The 15,819-nt window shown below is 32.5% G+C and overlaps 1 protein-coding gene and 1 pseudogene across 3 annotated transcripts; both read left to right on the top strand.

Annotated features, from left to right (window-relative positions):
- The first annotated feature begins 314 nt into the window (after positions 1-314).
- Positions 315-8,667, top strand: LOC111296652 (amino acid transporter AVT1C-like). 3 transcript variants are annotated; one of them, XM_089741640.1, is made up of 14 exons: positions 315-441; positions 1,083-1,142; positions 1,244-1,451; positions 2,055-2,362; positions 3,379-3,593; positions 4,016-4,039; positions 4,588-4,768; positions 5,097-5,316; positions 5,606-5,741; positions 6,193-6,216; positions 6,864-7,005; positions 7,526-7,569; positions 7,690-7,752; positions 8,233-8,667. In XM_089741640.1, exons 3-14 carry the CDS (start codon positions 1,267-1,269, stop codon positions 8,329-8,331), a joined length of 1,641 nt encoding a protein of 546 aa, XP_089597766.1. In that variant the 5' UTR covers positions 315-441; positions 1,083-1,142; positions 1,244-1,266; the 3' UTR covers positions 8,332-8,667. The 3 variants fall into 3 exon arrangements, with proteins under 3 accessions (XP_089597766.1, XP_089597768.1, XP_089597767.1); XM_089741642.1 differs by lacking the exon at positions 7,690-7,752; XM_089741641.1 differs by lacking the exon at positions 1,083-1,142 and having other exon boundaries at positions 346-441.
- Positions 8,668-10,558: 1,891 nt separating this feature from the next.
- LOC111296665 (putative disease resistance RPP13-like protein 1 pseudogene) lies at positions 10,559-14,503 on the top strand (annotated as a pseudogene).
- Positions 14,504-15,819: the final 1,316 nt, after the last annotated feature.

Genomic DNA, 15,819 nt, shown 5'->3' with positions numbered 1-15,819 from the left:
TTCTAAACAGCATCAGAAGTACAAACTAGAAAAACATCTGCTCCATGTGTAGAGATTGAAAATAAGTGAATTACTGCTTTTTGGTCCGATACATGAGTTAAAATTGGCTACAGTTTTGTGGAGTATGGGGTTTAGTACTTAACAAGTAGAAGTTAAGAAAATTTTGTCTGGTTTTTGGATTCTGAATCTCTAGAATGAGATTGATTATATATATATATTTTTTGTGGTCAGAAAAACTAGTTCAATGATGATTTACAAAACTGCTAAAAGTTGAATGTCAACTCACTAAACACTGCAAATATATTTGGAATAAAGGAACTCACTTGATTTCTGATTTACAATAAACTTTTTTTTTTCTAGCTAATTCAAATGTAATGCAATATTCTCAACTGGAATAGCTTTGAGTCTAACAATTTATCAAAGGATAATTTTTGTTAAGAGGTGAGTAGTTTTTGTATCAGATGTTCAGAAAAAGGTTCAATATTCTGATTCTATCCTTTGTTTCTTTTAAAGAAGCCATTGCAGTGTTTTATATGGAGACATGTTTTATAGTATAGTAATTGGTTTCTGTGTGGTTTAGCTGAGAAAATTCTGGGAAAATTAGTGGTTTCTTTTTTTTTTTTTCTTGGTTATGTTAAGCGTTAGTTTCTTTCTGGTTTTCTGTTCTAAAGTTTCTGTTTGGTTACTGAGAAAACTCAGGTGAAGAAAAAGGGAATGTGTTAAAAGAATTGAAAGTTTTTACTTTGGCTTAGTTTTCTGTAGTCTCATTTCACAATCAAAGAAAAATTTTGTTGTTTTTTTTTTTTTACTCAAACCAAACAGAACATAAAAGTTCTAGACTCAAAGGGTTCACTTCGAAAGCTTCAAACTCAATTCTTAGAAATATGGCAAATTCAAATTTTGAGTGTATCACTGTCTTATTATTACTGAATTGAATTCCAATACTTCGAATTCTTTACAATTACAGACCATTGTTGCTGTCAGTTTCACTCATGAAACCGTTTTTCCATTTATGAACAACTTGCCTAATAGCAATTCTCTCTTATGTGATTATGTCATGCAACTTAATGAACATTATTTAGGTGCAAACATCCTGCCAAAACAAGCCAATCACAGATAAGAATTGAATATTTCCACCTAAGGTATTTAATATGTGGGGTTTTCCTCTTATTTCACTGCCTTTTGAATCCAATTCCTTCTTATAACATGGTGTGAGTTTTTAAGATTTTTAAGATTTTTGCAGTAGGAGATTAAGCTTTGAAGAGAATGAAGAATTCGGTTTCGGATCAGAGTTTCTACATTGAGAGTGAAGATGAGGAACATGAGAAAATGTTTAACAGACATGAAGGGAATGATGATGGAAATGAATCTGATGCTTCTGATTCTTCAGCTGAAAGCCAGCAACAGAATAAACCCGGTTCCTACAATACTTTATGGCCTCAAAGTTACAGGTCATTTCTGATTTCAGATCCTTACATTAACATTGTTTATGACACTTTGGCCTACAAATCCATCTCCAATTATTGAATTATGTTAAAGCACCCTGTTGATATTGGAAACATGTATCCTATATGGGGCTTTATAGAACAGTTGGTTGATGATTGATTTTAAACTATAATATATAACAAAACTTGGTTTTTCTCTCATTCAATTTTGATTAGTCAATTGCTTTTCTTTCTGCTGCTAGAAATATTTTCATCACAAATAGCAGTATAATATACTGGTATAAAAGACTTCGCCAAATTTGGTATAAGTTGGAAGTCATGGAGTCAAAGTAAACAAATACTAAACCGAAGTTTAGTTCAGTTAGTATGCAGCTATTCTTAAGAGATGATATCCAATAAATATGATATTCAAATCCCAGCACCAACAATCTTATTCACATGCTGCAGCCTCTTTGTATATAAAAAATAGAAACTGTTTTTAGAATCGGTTATAGAACCTTCAAATCTGTATAACATTAGGTAGTTGGATCAGGTGAAAAGCCTGTTTAATCAGTTATTTGAGACATTGCTTTTTAGTTTCAAATGCTTATGGCTTCTGTTATTTTTCAGGCAGTCTATTGACTTGTATAGTAGTATACCATCTCCGGGAATCGGGTTTTTGAGTACTCCTTCACGCATTTCCTTTCTTTCATCATCATTAACGAGAAGGCATACTTCGGAATCATTATCTGCAGTGACAAAACCTCTCCTACCGACAGTTGATGATCAAATACAGACTCAAAGACGTATTAGTTCTCACTCTCTACTACCTCCGATCCCATTAAGGAGACAATCTGCAAGAGTAAATGATAAAACATCCAAGTCTCATGAACTTCCAATATCTCACCAGAGCTCATATGGGCAAGCTGTGCTAAATGGTTAGTTTACATAACTCTTGGCCATTTCCCAAAATTCTGATAATGTGATTGAGAAGTTGTTTACTTTGCAAGATCCCATTGTAAGAAACTATGGTAAATTGAACTATTTTTATACTGTTAACTGGATTTGAATCCTGGTCACTAAAACTAAAAGTTACTATAACCACCAACTCTAATCTTTTGTTGGCCTTTCATGACCACAAAAACCAATCATGGTAGGCTTGTCACCATCACCCCTCTTCACATGGCTTGAAGTAGATCTCAGCTTTATCTGCTATGTCCTCTATTCTCCATTACTAGTTTCTATTTTGTCCTCTTTCAGCTTATGTGGCTTGCATACCTTAGCCAATAGAAAATCACCACGGAAAGCTAGGTTTGTAACAAAAACAAAATTGCTTTGGTTATTTTGGAAAACAAGGAACTTGAAAACCTACACAAAAAAACCCGAATCCAAACCCAAATTTACCAAAAAGAGTCAACTTAAATTCGAAAAAACCAGAACAAAAAATTATCCAAATAATTTGAACTCATTTCCATTCAATCAAAACTTGTAATAAGCCGAATTTAGCATTAAAAATGAAAAATGTAATACTCAAATATATTTTAACCCAAAGCCAAATCCCACATGAACTCAAGATTGCTTAATCAGAAAAGATCCAAATTCAAAAAGACTAGAACCCGAAACAAACCTGAATTCAATGTGATCCAAATTCGAAATGATCCAAACATGAAACTTCAATGTGATCTGAATCCGAGATGATTCAACATGAAACTATCATAATCAAATCTGACTTTTTTTCTAGGCCTTTAACCCATAAGTCTATGTAAGAGTGATAGTAGATGCATTAATTATTATCAAACCATCTATAATTTTATATGGTTAGACAATAAATATTGAGTAAAAACAACTAAAGTTTACATTTACTTAAATTTGAAACCAGATTCCAGAATTTCAATCCAAATTAAATTAAAGTAGCATTCCTTAGGATTTTACATTTGGTTTTAATTTTATGCAGGGATTAATGTGCTATGTGGAGTTGGAATCCTTTCTACCCCATATGCTGCCAAGGTAGGAGGATGGTTGGGGCTTGTAATATTATTCACATTTGCAGTGCTTTCTTTTTACACTGGACTGCTTTTGCGCCATTGTCTGGATAGTAAACCTGGGCTCGAAACTTACCCCGATATTGGTCAAGCTGCATTTGGCACCGCTGGTAGAATTGCCGTTTCGGTAAGTTAAAACTTCACTTGGTTAATACTTTTGTTAACTATTTTTTATGTCAATTATGAATTTTTATATAATTTGGCTTTTTTTTAAGTTTTCAAATGGAAATTAGATTTAGTAATTTATATATCTGTATTTGTCTCATTTTGTATTTAATATGTCTAAAACACTAAAATTATCATGTTAAAATTCATAGGACATGTTAAACACAAAACACATTTTTAATTTTTGTTAAATTAATATATGATTTTTGTTAAAATTATAAACCATGTAATTGTGGTATTTTTTATTATTTTTCTATCGTATTATTATATTATATTTAAAATTATCAGATCTAATAGAAATCAAGAAATTGACAAATTAAATTAGGCACTAGTTTACAAAAACTGAATGATCTGATGTCAATTTGGGTCTTGCTTTTTGTGCAGATAATTTTATACATGGAGCTATATGTAAGTACAGCTGGCTTTTCTAAAAGAATTAAGTATTTTACAATATTTGGTGATAAATCCTATAGTTGTCTAGCTGCTACAATGGTGTCTGGTGACATGAGAAAATACAAGCAACGATTCCAACAGGGGTCCTACTTTTTAACTTTGTGTTCCTTTTGCTTTAACTTCTGTCTCTAATTTATTTATGTTCATCAAAGAAGAATTCTAGTGGCTATAATAACATTTTCAACATATGCCCTAGGGCATCATTTTTCAAACATATCAGCAAAAAAATTAAACATATTTTTCCCCACGCAAATTTAGAAAGTTCTGTTAAGTATAAATTCAGAATAATATGATCAAAATTGTTCGGCCAATGCCAAGAGCCTCGTTTACACTTGCATGTTTTATGTTTAGAATCACATGCGGCTATCATCTGATACATTCGATATAGAGATTATTTACTCGATCACATATTAATATCATGGAGAATGTAGCCATTGCCATAGATTTTTTTTAACATGTTCCGCTCCTTACCAGTGAAGTTACTGTTACAATCTTCCGTGCAGGCTGCTTGTGTTGAATATATAATTTTAGAGGCTGATAACTTGTCATCCTTATTCCCAAATGCACATATTAGTTTGGGTAGATTTGAGTTGAACTCACCACGTCTGTTTGCACTGATGTCAACTCTTGCTGTTCTTCCCACTGTTTGGATCAGAGACCTTAGTGTTCTTAGTTATATCTCTGGTAAGAAACATACTGATCTATAGTGTTTTCTAACTGAAAATCCATAAGACAGTCTAGACTGACAATTTAAAATATATGATACAGTAAAACAACAAAAATAATATGTAAAAAGCTACGAAGGTGACACATATTAAGATTTAACAAAAATCATATGGGATTGTATTTTTCATGTTAATACGAATTATGACATGCAATTTTTATGTAAAAAATGACACAAATACATGAATTTACAGTGTTTTACATGATATGAATATATGAATTATCAAATCTATTTCAGTCCCTAGGCTATCTCTCGCGTTGTCTCAGTGTATTCTTCCTCTGTTTCCAGCTGGTGGAGTTGTTGCATCAATCTTGGTAGTATTCTGCTTGTTTTGGGTTGGTTTGGTAGATCAAGTTGGCTTTCATAACGATGGGACTAAATTGAACCTGTCTACACTTCCAGTTGCTGTTGGACTCTATGGTTTTTGCTATCAAGGACATGCTGTTTTTCCAAATATCTATACCTCAATGGCGAAACCAAATCAATTCCCTTCAGTACTCTCAGTATGGTAAATTTGCTGCTCAATTCAATTTTAGGTTAATGTCTTGAACGGCCTCTAAACTATAGAAATATATTCAACGTGGTTCTTGAACTTTAAAAACCTCTAACATGACATCTAAACTATGAATATGTTAACTATTGTATAAGGTGCTGCATTATGTTTGCTATGTTAATGTAAGCAAAAGGGACACAAAATTGTTTATCACTAACCAACTACCTCATTGTTCCATCTAAGGGGTTCCGTGTAATTAAAAATGCTGCCAATCTTATCGTCTTTGGTTTTAATTTTCTTGCAGTTTTGTGATCTGTTCTTTGTTGTGTGCTGGAAGTGCAATTATGGGGTACTTAATGTTTGGAGAAGCAACAGAATCACAGTTCACTCTCAACATGCCAAAAGATCTGATTGCTTCAAAGATTGCTACGTGGACAACGGTATGGTCATCTAATTATCAGATTTTCTTGACATATTGTTCTGCGCTTATACTGATTGGTAGAATTGCACATATTTGAAAATGTCATCGATGAACTTGAAGCTTAACTCAATTGATTCACATCATCACTTTTAAGAGATAGTATCCAACAAATCTAGGGTTTGAATCTCACCTTAAACCCTTTTGGTATTTTGGAGAAACAGAAATTGAGTGAGCTGATATCTAGCATATTCTAAAGGTGATACCTACAAAAGTAAAAATAATTGCATATATGCGATTTTGAGAAAAAATAAATACTCATGATATTAATTCGTTTAGCAGCCTTTCCACCTAGCTAGATATTATCACTCTCCGGGGCTTACACTTTCAAATAGAATTTTATGAGCATTTGTTTAGTGATTAATTTCCCATCTGTTAACTATAATTCATTTATTTTTTTTGTTCTTTTGCAGGTTGTCAACCCATTTACCAAATATCCTTTTATTTATGAAGAGGGATCAACTTATATAATGTAACTCTTTTTTAGTTTTACATATTGTTTTAATTATTGATTTCAATAGATCTAAGGGATAAGATTAAATTATTTTTTCTTATTTTTACTTGTTACTCTCATCCCTTGAATAAACTAAAATCAAGTGTTAGAAAATTATATAAAACTAAAAAAGAATTACATTATGTAAGTTGATCTTTCTTTCTTTATATATAGCATGGTTACAATGACATCAGAGTATTAGGTAATGAATTATAAAGCTATCCTTTGATAAGGATTCAAAGACAAATTCCATTAAGACATGCTCTACTTAGAACCAAAATGGTTTTTATCTTGCTTCCTTGTGTCAAAGTACGAAGATCTGCTGTGACGTATTGCCTACTTTGATCCAAAAATAACACACACAAAAACTTGACAGTTTTTATGAAATGAGGGATAATGCATAATCATAAATTCCATGCACCTTTTTTTTTCTTAACATTTTCCTTCTTTCATTGCCCTCTCAAGAGAACTGTTATCATCCTAAACACTCATGATTTCCTCTTGAGTTAAACAATGTCTTGCTATTTATTGTCATTTGTGTTCTCATGTCTAAGAAAAAAATGTTTTGCCTTAATTAGACCAATTACATATGCATTAACCTTGTCTCCAGTGGCAATGAGTCTTGAGGAGTTGATACCAGCAAGCCATCTCAATTCTCACATCTACGTTATCTTAATAAGAACTTCGCTGGTGATCTCAACCTTGATTGTTGGTCTCATCATTCCCTTCTTCGGTAAGCGCCTCTTATTCTTTGTCTATGCATTTACCTTTCATCTTCATAGAGAAACCTATATTCATGGCAACACATCTGTTATTTTGAACAAGGGTTAATGTCTCAAATGATCCCTAAATTATAAAATGTTTCATAGAGTTTTTGAATTTTAAAAATGTTTTATATGATATTTGAACTATAAATCTTTTAATTAATATGGCATTTACCATTTATGTAATTAACTTCAAATAATGACATTAAGTTGACAAATAACCTTTTAAGTATTATATTAGTTAACAGATCTATAGTTTAAATATCATATTAAAAAAATTTTAAATTTAGAAATTATATTGAATATTTTACTATAGTATAAGAACCATTCGAAATATTAACCTTTAAACTAATAGAAACACTTTAGTCATAAGGTTACAGATTCTATATATGGCTTTTGACTTGGAGTGTTGGATCATCCAGTTAGTGTTAAATATTCGATCGGTTAAATTTCTAGATTATCATCGGAAAATTTTCTTCCTTGTTGCAGGCTTGGTAATGTCATTGATAGGATCTTTATTCACAATGCTTTTGGTAAGTTACCTTCTGCCATTTTAAGCATGGAGCTTCTTCTATCACTTCTACAATGCTACCCGGTTGAGACAAACATAGAACATAAGATTGATGCTTTTTTGATAATTACTTCAATGGCAGTCCTTGATACTTCCTTCTGCTTGTTATTTAAGCATCCTGAGGGGTAAAGTAACTCTTATTCAGGTACAATCACATAATACATGAAACATGCATATTTAAGTAGAGTGGCAATTTGTGTATTTGTATCTGCTTATTTGCGTGTTTAACACTTATAAAATAAAAAAATTATATATCATAATTTATATCAATACGTCAAAAACAAATCACATTTTTTAAAAAATATTTTTATTAAATTCATATATAACTTTTTGCTAAAAATTTAAATCGTATTGCTTTTAAATCTTTTTTATATTATTTTTATACTATATTACCATGTTTTGTTTAAAATTATCGTAACTATATTTTAACATAGCACATGCATACAAAGTACACGCATGCACAAAGTAACCGATTAAATATTATAACCATTTTTTTCATCCGCACATAGAAGGAAACAGGAAACTGAATCCATAAACAGTTCTTTTAGAGCTTGAATCTCAAACTTATCTTCCAGCGTGCATTCTTTCTGCCTTTTCTCATAATCTTTCCTTTTCTTTTTTATAGGCTACACTTTGTGTTATAGTAATTGCAGTGGGATTAGTTTCATCTGCCTTCGGAACATACTCAGCAATCTCCAAGATTGTTGAGAATTTGAGAAGCTGAAAATTTTTCTTTAATTAACTTCTGGAGTTGCCTTGATTATGTAGACAAGTCTATGCTGTGCTGCTTCTCCAATTCCAAAATTTCCGGTCAATTCTGGAATTTTGTATCCCAATTTGAAGTTTTAATATGTTGTTTTTCTTATGTCATTTAAAAAAAAAAAAAAAAAACGGGTCAAATAGAATGAACCTGACATGGCTTTTCTCTTGCTTTTGTCAAGTTGCTTTTGTCATTGTTATATTTTTAACTGTTAGTTGGGTTACATGGTGAATGTCATCGGTAAGCCTTTTTTTTCCTTTCTTAATGGCAATGTGAAAGGTTCATTTTTTCAGGCATAAATTGGTTTTACATTAGTGTTGATTCAATAAGTTTGGTTAATTTCACATTAAATTATCTAAAATTGAATTAATCGAATTATATTATTTTATTTTCATTAATTGAATCAAATTTATTAATTTCAAAAATTTACCAATCGAATTAAATTCAGTTGGTTGATTAATTTTTTTGATTAATCAAATAGGAAATACATTTAAATTATATTATATTTTTAATTTTTAATTTCTTATATTTTAAACAAATTAAATAAAATTATCTAATAAAATATTAAAATATTATATTAAAAACTCGACTAATTTATAAAATAAAATAATCAATTTAATGTGTTATTCATTTTATATTTGAATTATATTATATTTTGATTAAAATTTTAATTAATTTAGTTTTCAAACCAAATTAATTGAAAACTAAAATTTTTTTAAAATCATTTTCGTTAACTAACTGAAATTAACTCAGTAATTGATTGAAATTAATTGGATAACTAATTGATTAACTGAATTAAATCAATTCAATCAGTTAATTCGGTTAAAATCAAATTATGAATACCTTAGGTGAGTTTGATGGGGAGTCAGGCATGACATATGGATCCAACAGGTTTGTAAAGGATGGAAAAGCAATGGTGTCAAGGATTCCAGCTTAGGTTTTGTCAAAAAAGATGTTGATGAACTTGATTACATGCATATTTTAATCTTCATTCTGCAGGCAACTGAAATATAATACTGCAAGTTGGCTTAAGATTCTCTTGTTTGAAATTAAATAGAAATGTTTCTAAGAAGAAATGCAATTCACATGACTCAGCGGAGTTATCAATTAGACTAAAAGTTAATGCACATAAAAACATATCCACCCTATCGAGATCTCCGCCATGACGAAAAATAATGTTGTAAAATGTAAATGGACAAACCATGAAAAAGATTTTCATGGAAATGATGTTTATCTTTATTCAATCAATCTGCAACCGAATGTATTATTTTGTGGTAATAGTTATCAATCATTGTTCTGTTGTTGGCTTTATTGTTTATAGGTCAACAAATCACATTGCATTTTAATGTTGTAAAACGTTAAAAATATTTTTAACATAATTAAAATATGATTAAGGAAGAAATTTAATGAAAGAAAAATTATATTGAGTTAAAATATATCTTAAGAAAAGTTCCTATAATTAAATTGACATAATTCTATAATAGAAAGAATCAAATCAAATATATATTTTATATGAGAAATTATCATTTTCGTAAACCTAAATATGAATTTTTTTTTTTTGTATGAAAGAATGAACTATTCAATCAAACAAATATATATGTAATTTTTCAAAAAAAAACATATTTTTAATGAAAATGAAATGATATTTGATTGAAACAATATAATCTAAAAGTTACAACCTTAAATTAAATTTTTATAAATAAAAATTGACGTAAATTTATTTGAAATTCAATTTAATTTTAAATCACACCTTACCTTTCCCCAATTTTCTCCAAAAAGGTTAATTGCTTTAGTATTGTTTACAGCAAAATTTTTTTGAAGACAACACTTTTGTTTCTCACTAAATAATGTTTAGTGGTTTGTTTCTTTTAATGCAAAGTAAATCAAACTTAAATTTCATTATATTTTGGAGACTATTTGATTCAATTTCTATTACATATCATAATTAATGAGATGAAAAAAATTTTAAAGAAAGTGACAATTACAGCAGGCGAAATCATTTCTATTCCTAATTGCATTATAAGAAAATTACTAGAAAATAACAAAAAGATCACATCAAATTTGTATTATTTGATGTTATTGGCCTTGTGCCTTTTTTCTAACGTAAAATGTAAATGGACAAATAAATTATAATATTTTCATGGAAATTACGTGTAATCCACCACCAATTTGTATGTATTATTTTATAGTAGTAGTTATCAATCATTTTCATCCTAACGTTGTTGGCAACGAATTCCCCTTGCCTATAAGTGTAGACTGAACCGCATACGCATAGACCTTCACCACTCTTCATTTCATTGTTTGCAATCACTACCCTTTTTATCTTCCTTCAAACCTTTCTTTACCAGATAATACAAAAAAAATGGCCGGGGCTTTGGTGGGTGGAGCTTTCCTCTCTGCTTCCCTCCAAGTTATTTTCGACTGGATGGCTTCTCGTGAGGTCTTGGACTTCGTTAGGGGAAAGAAACTTGAAGATGGCCTTCTTAAGAAACTGAAGTCAATGCTCATGTCTGTTAATGCAGTGCTGGATGATGCTGAAAATAAGCAGATTACCGACCCGAATGTCAGAAGCTGGATTGATGAGCTCAAAGATGCTGTGTACGATGCGGAGGACCTCCTCGATGAGATCGATGCTGAAGCTCTTCGAAACAGGATGGATCAAACTTGTACTGTAAAGCAAGTAAGTCGCTTTTTCTCTTCTCTCAATCTTTTCAAAGAGCCGATGGAGTCAAGGCTGGATGAGATCCTTGGGAGACTAGAATCTCTAGTCAACCAAAAAGACACCCTCCGTTTGAAAGAATTTAGAGGAGAAAAGGCATTTCAAAGATCCCGTCCAACTTCTTTGGTGGATGAATCTGGTGTTTATGGCAGAGATGATGAAAAAGAAGCAATACTGAAATTGCTGGACCCAGAATATGCAAGTGACAATCAGATGGATGTGATACCTATTGTGGGTATAGGCGGGATTGGGAAAACCACCCTTGCACAATTGATCTACAATGACAAGCAAGTGGAGGAATGGTTTGACCTCAAAGCATGGGTTTGTGTTTCAGAGGAATTTGATGCTTTGAAGGTAACCAAAACTATTCTTGATGAGATCAATTGTAGCTGTGATGATAGCAAGAATCTCAACAAGCTTCAACTTGAACTAAAGAAGAAGCTGTCGGGAAAGAAGTTTCTATTCGTTTTAGACGATGTTTGGCACAAGAGATATGTTGACTGGGAAGAATTGAAAAGTCCTTTCACTTCTGGGGCAAAGAATAGCAAGATTATTGTAACAACACGTGATGAAAACGTTGCATCAATCATGCAGAACGTTCCAACTTATCGTCTTAATATCTTATCTGAAGATGATTGTTGGCGACTGTTCGCAAAACATGCATTTGTCAATACAAGCCCAAGCATGCATCCAAATTTGAAGGGAATCGGTGAAGCAATTGCCAAGAGATGCAAAGGTCTTCCTTTAGCTGCAAAAGCACTCGGAGGACTCCTGCGGTGTAAACCAGATGCTGATGAATGGGATAAAATATTACACAGCAATTTGTGGGACCTACCAGATGACTCAGGTACTATTCTTCCGGTATTGAGATTGAGTTATTATTATCTTCCTTCTCATTTGAAGCGTTGCTTTGCATATTGTTCAATTTTTCCTAAAGATTATAAATTCAAAAAGGAAGAACTCATTCGATTATGGATGGCTGAAGGTCTTTTACAGTTTTCCAAAGAAAATGGCAATGCAGAAGAACGAGGTAACGAGTACTTCAAAGACTTAATGTTGAGGTCATTTTTCCAACAATTAAGTGGGGATAAATCTTGCTTTGTCATGCATGATCTAATTAGTGACTTGGCTAAATCTGTAGCTGGAGAATTTTCTTGCATATTGGATACTAGCGGTGATTCTGGTGAAATAACCAGAAACACTCGTCATTTGTCCAATGTCCAAAAAAAATATGATGTGCTTAAGAAATTTGAGACGTTATCCAAAGCAAAAAGTTTACGAACATTCTTAACTTTAGAGTCATCTTCAGGGCCTTCTTATGTTACCAGCCACTTAATGCATGATTTGATAGTAAAATTTAGATACATACGGGTATTTTCTTTGGCTAAATATGATAATATCAATGAGTTGCCAGAAGAAATTGATCAATTGAAGCATTTGCGTTATTTGGATCTCTCAAATACTTTAATTAAATGTTTGCCCAACTCTATGAGTACATTGTACTATTTGCAAACATTACTATTGTTTCGATGTTTCTACCTTGTTGAGTTGCCCAAAGACATGAGAAGATTGATCAACTTGCGCCATCTCAATATTCGGAGAACAAAGCTAGTAATGATGCCACAAGGAATGGGCAAATTGAAAGACCTTCGGACATTAACAGATTTTGTTTTAGGCAATGGTTCAACCATTAATGAGTTGGGAAAGCTGGAGCATTTATGTGGAAGACTTGCTATTTCAGGTTTGCAAAATGTTGTCACTGCAAGGGATGCCAAAGATGCCAATTTGAAGAATAAGATGAACCTTAAGGAGTTGGAGTTGATATGGACTAGGGTTGATCTTATTGATTATGATTCAAAGCATGATAGAGAAGTACTTGAACAACTGGAGCCTCATACAAACTTGGAGCATCTTGTCATTAGGTTTTATAGAGGTACAAGATTTCCAGAATGGGTGGGGCGTTCTTCATTCTCAAATGTAGTATCTGTGGAGTTACGTGATTGCAAATATTGCTTCTCCTTGCCACCGCTTGGGCAACTATCATCTTTGAAATCTCTCTCAATTAAAGGGTTTGCTAGAGTAGAAACAGTGGGTGATGAGTTCTATGGGAATGGTCATGCTTCCACTAAACCATTTGGATCTCTTGAAATTCTAAGATTTGAGGATATGCCAGAGTGGGAAGAATGGTTTTGTTCGAGAGATCATGAAGCTTTCATTGTTCTACAAGAGCTAAGCATAAGAAAATGTCCCAAGCTAACCAAGTCTCTGCCCAGGCACCTCTCTTTATTAAGGAAGCTTGAGATTAGAAATTGTGAGAAGCTTGGAGGCATGCTTCCAAGGGCACCAAGCATTTGCCAACTTGATTTAAAGAGATGTGATGGATTGCAATTGGAGCCATTGCCTTGTGGGCTACGAAGGCTGGGAATTTACAATTCGCATATAACTGATTCCATATTGGAGACGATGATGCAACACTGCACTCGGCTTGAACAGTTAGTGATGTGGGATTGTTCTAACATCTGTTCCCTTCCTGAAGGTAGTCTGCCTAACAAGCTAAAGAAATTGAACATCCAAAGGTGTCGTGTCTTGGATTATTCCAAAATCTTCTTGTTTAAATTTCTTGAATCCTTGTACATAGAAGGCGGGTGTCATCCACTGGAATCCTTCCCATTAGGATCATTCCCTACGCTAAATGATGTTTCTATTTGGGATTGTAGAAACTTGAAGTGGATTGGTGCATTAGACGGGCCTCATCACCGGCATCTCGCATGTCTCAATTCTTTGTATATCAATGGTTGCCCTAATTTGATATCTTTTCAAATTGAAGAGGGATTATCTGCCACCAATTTAATATCACTTATGCTTTTCTCTTGTGTAAATTTAAAGTCATTGCCAGAGCATATGCACTCCCTTTTCCCATCTCTTCGGGCATTGGGGATATCCTATTGTCGAGAAATAGAGTCATTTCCAAGAACGGGTTTGCCTTCCAAATTAAAAGCTATTTTTGTCCACAAAAGTAATAAGCTGTTTGCGGGCATGATGAGGAGGGAATGGAGTTTGCAAGCACTCCCTTCACTTACAAGCTTCCACATCTCAAGTGCCAGACAGATAGAGTGTTTTCCATATGAACATCTGCTGCCCTCTTCTCTTACTTATCTTGAGATACGGGGTCTTTCAAATCTTAAGCTTTTGAATGGCAAGGGCTTTCAGCACCTCACCTCTCTCCGCGATTTGTTGATCTACACATGTCCGATACTCCAATCCATGCCGCAAAATAAGCTCCCTGACTCTCTTTCTTATCTACACATTCGGGAGTGTCCTTTGCTGAGAAAACGTTGCAAAAAGGAGACAGGTACAGATTGGCCCAACATTTCCCACATTCCTATCATAAAAATTGACGATGAAGTCATTCTATAGCTTCACTTAGGTACTCTTCCATTCTCTATTTATTGTCTTTTCTTTTAAAAAGTACGCAATCCGTCTCAGCCCTCAGGTCATATTACTGCTTTCTCTGCTATTTGCAAAGTTAATCGAAACTTTGGATTATGTAGTATTTATCTATTTTTGTATTCCACTTTTAGAACTTATTTAATTCATGTTTCTTCATTCTTCATGAAATTACGAAGGTGAAAATTACTTTCATGAAATTTTAGATTGCATTGTTAATAATACTCATGAATATATGAATTGTATAGTGATAAGGGTCAAATTTACTACTTAATTAGATTGAGGATTCCATATTTATTAATTTATTTTTTTATATAATTTTACCTCCTACTACATTTTTTGTGTAATTTTGTGGATTCACTCTACAAAGATTGCTACGTTTTGTACCATGACCTTCCCGTTCTTCGTTTTTTTGTTTAAATTCTTAATAGCTAATTAAAAGGTATTTAACCTCATTCTTAGCAGATACTCCATCTAGTATATTCTTCTATTGGTCTTCCACTAAATGACCTACAAGGCTACGACAAATCAAATGTAGGTATCTTGTGCCACCTATTATTATTATTATCATTATCATTATTATTATCATCAAAAATTTGAAGGTCCTTATTAAAGAAATTTATACTAGTTTGAAACTGAAAAGCTATGGGAACTAGGTTAAGCCTTAGTGCACAATTTTACAATTATTAGAAGAAATTTTGTTACTTGTGCCAATACTGTTGTGGTTGCTCTAATGAATTCAAGACCAATTAAGGCTAACATTGATGTTCTCTAGTTAGTGACTTGTGCTTTTTGCGAAACAAAGTAGACTTGCAACTAGTGATCTTCAATTGCAGTGCTTTCTCGTCCAGATTGCCAATTACTATTTGATGAATGCCTCATCACTTGCTTCCTGTTGCTTCTAAAATTCTGTTGCAAATTTGAGTTGGTTGAATATGCGATTTTTCATCTTATTTCACAACTTTTTGAATTCAATTCCTTCTTATGATTAACCTCGTTTAACTATAAAATGTGTTTTGAGTTTTTATAATTTTTGCCATAGGAGAGTGGGATTAGAAGACAAAGAAGAACTTGGTTTCAGATCAGAAGTTCTACACTGAGAGTGAAGATGGGCAAGATGAGGAGCAAGTGTTTAACAGACATGCAGGAGAAGATGATGGAAATGTATCTGATGCTTTTGATTCTTTTGCTCAGAACTGGCAGCAGAACAACCCCACTTCCTTCAAAACTTCATGGCCTCAAAGTTACAGGTCATTTCTCTTATCACAGGCTTACATGTTTGTACT

The sequence above is a fragment of the Durio zibethinus genome, chromosome 12, assembly GCF_047325235.1.
Source record: "Durio zibethinus cultivar Kanyao isolate XHJ-2024 chromosome 12, ASM4732523v1, whole genome shotgun sequence".
Taxonomy (NCBI): domain Eukaryota; kingdom Viridiplantae; phylum Streptophyta; class Magnoliopsida; order Malvales; family Malvaceae; genus Durio; species Durio zibethinus.
The sequence above is the reverse complement of the archived record's forward strand: the minus strand, read 5'-3'. Positions and strand labels throughout refer to the sequence as shown.

Bases quoted from the DNA above. Each gene is read 5' to 3' on its own strand.
- LOC111296652 (XM_089741640.1), top strand. From the start codon at position 1,267: ATGAAGAATTCGGTTTCGGATCAGAGTTTCTACATTGAGAGTGAAGAT. The intron at 5,317-5,605 runs GTAAATTTGCTG...ATTTTCTTGCAG, and splicing joins CCTTCAGTACTCTCAGTATG to TTTTGTGATCTGTTCTTTGT. The intron at 7,753-8,232 runs GTACAATCACAT...TCTTTTTTATAG, and splicing joins GTAAAGTAACTCTTATTCAG to GCTACACTTTGTGTTATAGT.